Source organism: Populus alba, chromosome 19 (genome assembly GCF_005239225.2).
Source record: "Populus alba chromosome 19, ASM523922v2, whole genome shotgun sequence".
Taxonomy (NCBI): Eukaryota; Viridiplantae; Streptophyta; class Magnoliopsida; order Malpighiales; family Salicaceae; genus Populus; species Populus alba.
The window spans coordinates 21,441,698-21,448,797 of record NC_133302.1 but is presented as its reverse complement, the minus strand read 5'-3'; the positions used below and the strand labels follow the sequence as shown (position 1 = coordinate 21,448,797).

The 7,100-nt window shown below is 30.1% G+C and overlaps 1 protein-coding gene across 1 annotated transcript; it reads left to right on the top strand.

Moving 5' to 3' along the window:
- Window positions 1-435: 435 nt before the first annotated feature.
- Window positions 436-1,762, top strand: LOC118029547 (transcription factor MYB58). The gene is made up of 3 exons (XM_035033452.2): window positions 436-623; window positions 761-890; window positions 1,089-1,762. The coding sequence occupies exons 1-3, from the start codon at window positions 491-493 to the stop codon at window positions 1,615-1,617; spliced, it is 792 nt and encodes a 263-aa protein (XP_034889343.1). The 5' UTR covers window positions 436-490; the 3' UTR covers window positions 1,618-1,762.
- The last annotated feature ends 5,338 nt before the right edge of the window (window positions 1,763-7,100 follow it).

Here is a 7,100-nt window from a genome sequence, read left to right as displayed (position 1 = left end):
AATTTCATAATTATAACAACTTTATAATTTACTTTGCAAAGCATTTTTGTCTTATGAAATTTATTTTTATTGTAGATTCATTAATATGATATTATATATATATATTAAAAATAAATTATGCTTTTATTAATAATAAATATAAATTTACATAAATATAATTAATATTAAATATAATAGATATATGATATGTTAAATTTATAAATGGAGAAGGAAAGCGGGAAAATGGTGAGATACATGTGACTCTTTAGGAAAGGCTCATTGTTCATTTTAGGGCTAGCCTTTTTCTTTGCCCCCTGTCGGGCCCTCTACATTAAAAAACGTGAGAGACCTATCTTGACAGCAGCTATCCCTTCATAAATCACGTTTTGGATTCACACATGAGTAGGTGCACATATAAGCTAATGTGTGGAGGTGTTTAATTGAGCTAAGAAAATATTAATTGGTTGACTTCAAAGACAAAAGAGGCAGGAAGACTTGCATAGTTTTAGACATGGTGAGAGCTCCTTACTTTGACAAAAATGGAGTAAAGAAAGGTGCATGGAGTCAAGAAGAAGATGATAAGTTAAGAGAACATATTGAGAAATATGGCCTTTGGAACTGGCGTGAAATCCCCAAGTTTGCAGGTAGCTAGAGGAACATTTTGTTGTTTTAAATATTTAACTCGTTTATTCTGTGTCAAAATAAATTATGCCTCTGCGATAATATTCTTGGTGTAATTAAATTGGGTTTTAATTCATTTGAGTTTGTGCTTGATTTACAGGATTATCAAGGTGTGGCAAGAGTTGCAGACTAAGATGGATGAATTATCTCCGCCCGGATGTAAAACATGGCAACTACACCAAAGAAGAAGAAGATTTAATCCTCAGATTACATGAAAAACATGGAAATAAGTATAAAAAACTTATTTCTTTGATCTACTTTTTATACATTTCTTCCAATACAAAAGTCTCCACATAAAATAAAAGATCTCCCCATGTACTTGTATTGACCAAATTAATGGATAATTAGTATTGTTTGCTTGAATATTTTTTCTGTGCTGGAAAATACCAGTTCATGAAAGTAAGGCTTACAGATTGTACTGCTTGCAGATGGTCCAAAATTGCTGCAACATTACCAGGAAGAACAGATAATGAAGTGAAAAACTACTGGCACGCCCATCTGAAGAAGCGAACGGTGAAAAACCAAAACACATTGGTGTTGAAAGAGAAATGTAGTGGTTCTACTTCTGAAAGTGAAGGCAGCCAGACGAACAAGGAAATGGAAGCTAAAACTGTAGTTTCCTACACTCCCTCTAACCTAATTTTAGAGAGCACTCCATTATCCCCAGAAACATCTTGCAGTGAGCTCTCCAACTTGAGCACTGATTTTGCTCCAAAACTTCCTGTATCAGCTGGCACAAACTGGAATAATATTGCAGAAGATGTTCTCTCTTCAGTGCCAACATTTGATGAGTCCATTGGAGATTTTTGGACTGAGCCATTTGTAGCAGGTAGTGCCTCCGACCAAGATAACTTTCCAGGGCTATCTTTTTATCAAGAGGAGCCCTTTGTTTCATACTATGATGATGGCATGGATTTCTATTATGAAATGATGCAAGAACTGCCAGGGAACAATTAGTCCTGGCCACATGTCTGTATACATATGTTGTCAAATATTGCACTTGTTTTCTTTATTTATTTTTTTGTTCAGTGAATTGTGATGATTGTATTAGTTGCCAACAGACAAATGTTATCATCTTAAACTCAAATTCAAGAAAAATGATGCGAGGAAAAAATTCTTTTAATATTTTGGGTGTAGATAGTTAATTGATTCAAGATGCATCTTAGTTAATTGACTCAAGATGCATCTGAATTTAAAAAAAAAAAATAATAATAAAGAAAAACAATAGTTGTATCTCCTTCTAAGATAAATTTTAATACTAAAACATGTGATTTTTTATTCTTTTACAATAATCGAGGAATATATTAAAATAGTAATTCAGAGAATGGCTACAGCAAGAAGAAGTTATTTGTTACAAAACCTAAAGATTGCTAAAAATAAAGTAAAGGTTAGAAACCAGTAGGAAAAAAAAAATAGTTGTTAAATGGTCAGACACTAAAAATCTAAACATTGTCAATTAATATGACATTAACATGTCAACTATTAATATTCGTGTTTATACCGTATGAACTTCTAGTGAGGTAATTGCCTTTATAGTGAAAATTTAAGTCAATTATCTAGTAGGTGCTCTAATAATAAAAATTTGTAATTAAGTAATTTGTTTATCTTATAGTTTCGTGTTCGAGCCATGTAGTTGCTAATATGATGGTCATTAAAAGTTTATATCGTTGTTAATTTCAGGGTCTGTGAAATTAGTTGAGGTACATGCTAGTTGACTTGAATATCTATATTAATAATAAAAAAAAAAAGATTTAAGTCATAATTTTTTAACCGGCAACAATAATGCAATGTTAGAGTAAAACATGCTTCCCGGTCATACAATTTATTCCTTTTTATTCCAATCTACAGTTGGCATCAAAATCTGATTGTGGAAGAATACTATTAAGAGTAGAAATTTATTTGTAGAAAGCCATCTGCCATTTTTTCTCTTCCAAATATGAATGCACACAGCAGAACAAGAAGGTTTAGCCTAACTTTATCTCTAGCAAGAATATTAGTAGAAGTCTTTGTGTCTTTTTTGTTGACATTTAATTTTATGTAGATTATTTAGTTTTGGTGCGAAAGAGAAATAACTTTGAAAATCAAGGGAAATATATCTTTGAGTTTTGGATAAAATAAATAAATAAATGGATCACAAATTATTTTTTCTATATAGTTTTCTTTTTCTTAGATCAACCCAAAACATGGTATCAAAAAACCCAAAATGAATCCAGAGCTGAATCAAACTTTGAAATTAGCACAAATAGTCATGCCAGCCGAGTCTTGCAGAAAAGAGCATGTTTGAAGTTAGCCCAGCCCATGAAAAGTTTTAATCAAGCAATGTATATATATATACACGCACTAAAAAAAACATATGGTAAAAGACATAGTAAATTTACTGTAGCCCCTCATATTTTTCTAATCACACCACTACAGTGTGATGACCATTTTTTTCATTCCTATTAAAAAAAATGAATGCCTTTAGATTAGGGGTATTTTGGTATTTTTACATGTTTCATAAGTCATTATTGATTTGTTTGGAGGTATTTTTGTCCATTCAATATTTTATAAATAGGAAAATAATCAAAATACCACTAGGAGCAAAAAAAAAATGAAGTGGTGTCGGGTAGGGATATTTAGATATTTTTCCTCAATTCAATGTTTTATAAATAGTAAAATAACAAAAATACCACCAGGAGCAAAAACAATTAAGTGGTATCGGGTAGCGGTATTTAGATATTTTTCCTTTTTTTTAGATAATATAACTACAAGTGTAGCCTTATATGACATTCAACTCATTAGTGTCAAGGGTATTTTGGTCTTTTAACATCAATTTATCTGTTAATTGTAAGTTTGGTTGGGGATAGTAAAGTAATTTACCATTACAATATTAATTTCTTATTTACAAAATTGCTAGCGCATGCCATCACGTTAGAGCTGAGGCACATTTTGGGCAGTGCATGACACAATTTTTTGTTGTAAAAAATGGTCATCCGCTGTCTCATATTATTTATCGTTGTCTTCTCAATCATTATAAACGGCACGTGTGCTCCAAATCTGTCTGATGTATCGTCGACAACTTTGTGGCTCACAATTGAGTTGGCAAGGATGAAATTCCTTCAAATTAAAAGTTTGAGAAGCAATTAAGGGTGCAATTAAAAACAATTGAAAGAATATGGACTAAATTGAAGTTTGCTAAATCCCAAATTAAAAACCCTAATTTTTAGGGTTTAGCTTAGACAACACGTCATTTGACCATTATGTATCTTCTTCTTTAGTAATTTTGACTGATCAAATACGCATCTTCAGAAGAGCGAATGTAGTGTTCTAACTACTTCAAAGGCTATAACCACCACCATTTAACTGAGAGATAACCTATTTACAATGATCATCTACTATCATCAAACATTTACATCCCATTTTCTCTAATAATCTCACTAACGTTTTATCCCCGATCAACCTCATTATATTTTCAAGTTTTGGGTTGATTAAGTTGATACTTCTAAAATGAATAAATATGAAGCTACAGACCTCCAAATCAATCAAGGTTGAATCCAAACGAAAGGTGTGGACCCTCTTTACCAACTTCAAGTGTTAGTCAACAATGATGATGTTAAAGTTGCTTTGACGAGGCTTCAAAACTAATCAACTCAGTCAACCATGACTGTGGTTCTCAATATGCAAAAACCACTTATTTTTTATGTGTTCCCACTTCAAAACTTCTCAAAGGATTCTTATCAATGACTTAAAATCTTCCTCTCGAGATCAGAAGGCTAAAAAATCTCACATTGGCCTCCATGTTTTGCAAAAACCATCTTTGAGTTTATTACAAAATCACCTTTTCTTAACTAGCCAAAGACAGAGCTTTCAGTTGTTGAAATTTTTCCAATATCATCCTATTTCGATTAAAGGGCCAAGAATTTATCAATCATTGATTGGATCCATCAAAAAAACTAGTAAAACCCTATAAATACTTTAGAAAATCAAAACCAAATGAGGATGGAGGAAAAAAAAAAAAGAGAGAGGGAGACAGTAGAGGAAAACATTGATAAAGGAAATCTAAGTGTAAAGGTTTAAGAGTCTAGCACATGAATTTCCTCAACTTCGAGAGAAAGTAGCAAGCTTTGAAAACAAGGAACTAAAGGGCAACAACTAGTACTTGAGTTTGGAAGGTACAAAATATTCATTCAGCTTAGTAGATAATGTCCATGAGGCATGTCTCTAGATGTTCTTTCATGTTTTATAGTGTTTTTGAACACTTGTTGCATTATATTGCCTTTTTGCTTTTTTTTTTAATTAATACACGTAATGTTGTTTTTCTTTTATGTTTGATCTTGTTTTAAGTTAGGTGTTACTGTTTGTTGGATGTTATGGAAATATTTAGGTGTTGTTCTTGCTGAAATAGAATGGTGTTTAGAATTTTTCAAATGTGATAATAGGGTTTTTAATGTTTTTTATAGGTTGTCAATGCATGTTCTAGGCTATTGGGTTTTGACTAAGTTCTTTTGAATGTTAAAGTGTCAACTTTGAATCCCACATTGTTGAATATAATTGTTATTTAGCTTGATGATTTTAAATATTGAAATCTTTTAAAATGAAGAAAAGATGTTTTAGAGATTAAAAAAAAATGCTAATTTTTAGGGCTTGACAATGCTGGGTATTGCTAGGTTTTTCTAGGTTTTCAAGGCAATGTTCTTGGAAAGAACATTATCTTAGCCCTATGATTTGGACCAATTTTGATCCATTTCCTTGCAATAAACAATTCAGGCAACTTGATTAGTCTATAATTTAGGATTTATTTACATCAATAACAAGTTTTTAAGGATTTTAATCTTAAAGTTTTGGTTTTGAACCAAAATTCATTTTGTTCAAATCATGATGTTTGCATGATAATTATTGATGTTTGATGTTAGATTATTGATCATTACATAATTTCATCCATGTATTTGTACTTGGTTTGTTTATATCTACTTTGCTTTTAATTCAAGTTTTCTAGGTTTATGAAGAACATTCATCATATTCTTTATTTTTTTTTTATGTTTGATCTTTATTCTTTAAAGAAATTGTGTTTTTGACAAATTTAATCCATTTTGGGTTTTGGTTTTTTTTTTTTTTTTATGGTAAAACTAGGGTTTTTGGTTCAATTTATGGTCGAACTAAATATTTATGGTCAATCAAGTCGAGTCAACCCAATCAGGTCAAAATCAGCTCAAGTGGCTAAGGTCTTGTTTGGTTGGCAATGTTTTTTATAAAAGGGTTTTTTCAGTTTGAGGGTATGTTTGACAAACACCTCTACAGGCTTGTTTTGGCAGTTTTATTACAAAGAAAAAGGAGTTTTTGCCAAACAAATCCCAAAAATAATAATAATAATAAAAATATATTTTTTTTTACTTAAATATGGCCAAAGATCTTAAAAATTATTTGAGCATTTTCTTTTAAAAAAATATAAGATATTCTGGGATGTTTTGATTTTTTAAAAAATAACTGTTACATGGATTTTACAAAAATTTTGTAAAATTCCAAAAGATTTTGGCCTATATTTCAAAAATATTAAAAATTTATTTTTTGCAAGATAATATATTATTATTCACCCTTAATAAAAAGATAAAAGACCTACAAAAGGGTTAATATCCAAACTATTATTATGGCTAATAATTTATTATTGGAAGTGATACAACTTATTCATTTATAATATAAGAATAAAAAAGTCACATGGGATTTTATCCAAAATATTATTTAGAATGACGCAATAGCTAAAAATTCTTTTTTTTTTTTACCCTAAAAGATGATAATTGTGGATATTTTACCAAGTTTTTTTCATACCAAGTTTTTTACCTAGAAATCAGGGTTTGTTCATCATAGCAAACCTGTCATCGTAAATTGGTAGAAATAGAAACATCATCAGACCATAGCAAACAAAGAGAGAGAAACAATACAACTTATCTCAAGAAAGGCGTATTTAGAGTGTTAATACATTTTATTTACGCAACCAGTTCCTTGTCTAGAATATCTAAAAGAACAGTTAAGATTTCTAATAACCATAATATTAGGTTCCGACTTTTTTTATCAAACAAAAGACCATTCTAAAACAACTGTCCGGAAAGTGTCACCGTGACGAAGCACCCCTACAAGGAGGGTACAACACCAACAACAATAATAGTGATGAAAAAAATAACAACAACAACATTAATTAAATTAGTAATTATTATGATGATGATGATGATATTATTATTAATAATAGTTGTGACAATAGTAATAGTGGTGGTGGTAAAAAATAATGATAATGATTATAATAGTTGTTATAATATTTTGGCGGGAACAATACTAATGCTATTTCTACTACTAATAATAATAATAATAATAATAATAATAATAATAATAATAATAATAATATGGGAGAGAAGAAGATGAAGAAGAATAATGATAATGACAATAGTAATAGCAACCATAATAATAATAGT

Coding starts and splice junctions, on each gene's coding strand:
- LOC118029547 (XM_035033452.2), top strand. CDS start 491: ATGGTGAGAGCTCCTTACTTTGACAAAAATGGAGTAAAGAAAGGTGCA. Junction 624..760: donor TGAAATCCCCAAGTTTGCAG/GTAGCTAGAGGA, acceptor CTTGATTTACAG/GATTATCAAGGTGTGGCAAG. Junction 891..1,088: donor CATGAAAAACATGGAAATAA/GTATAAAAAACT, acceptor TACTGCTTGCAG/ATGGTCCAAAATTGCTGCAA.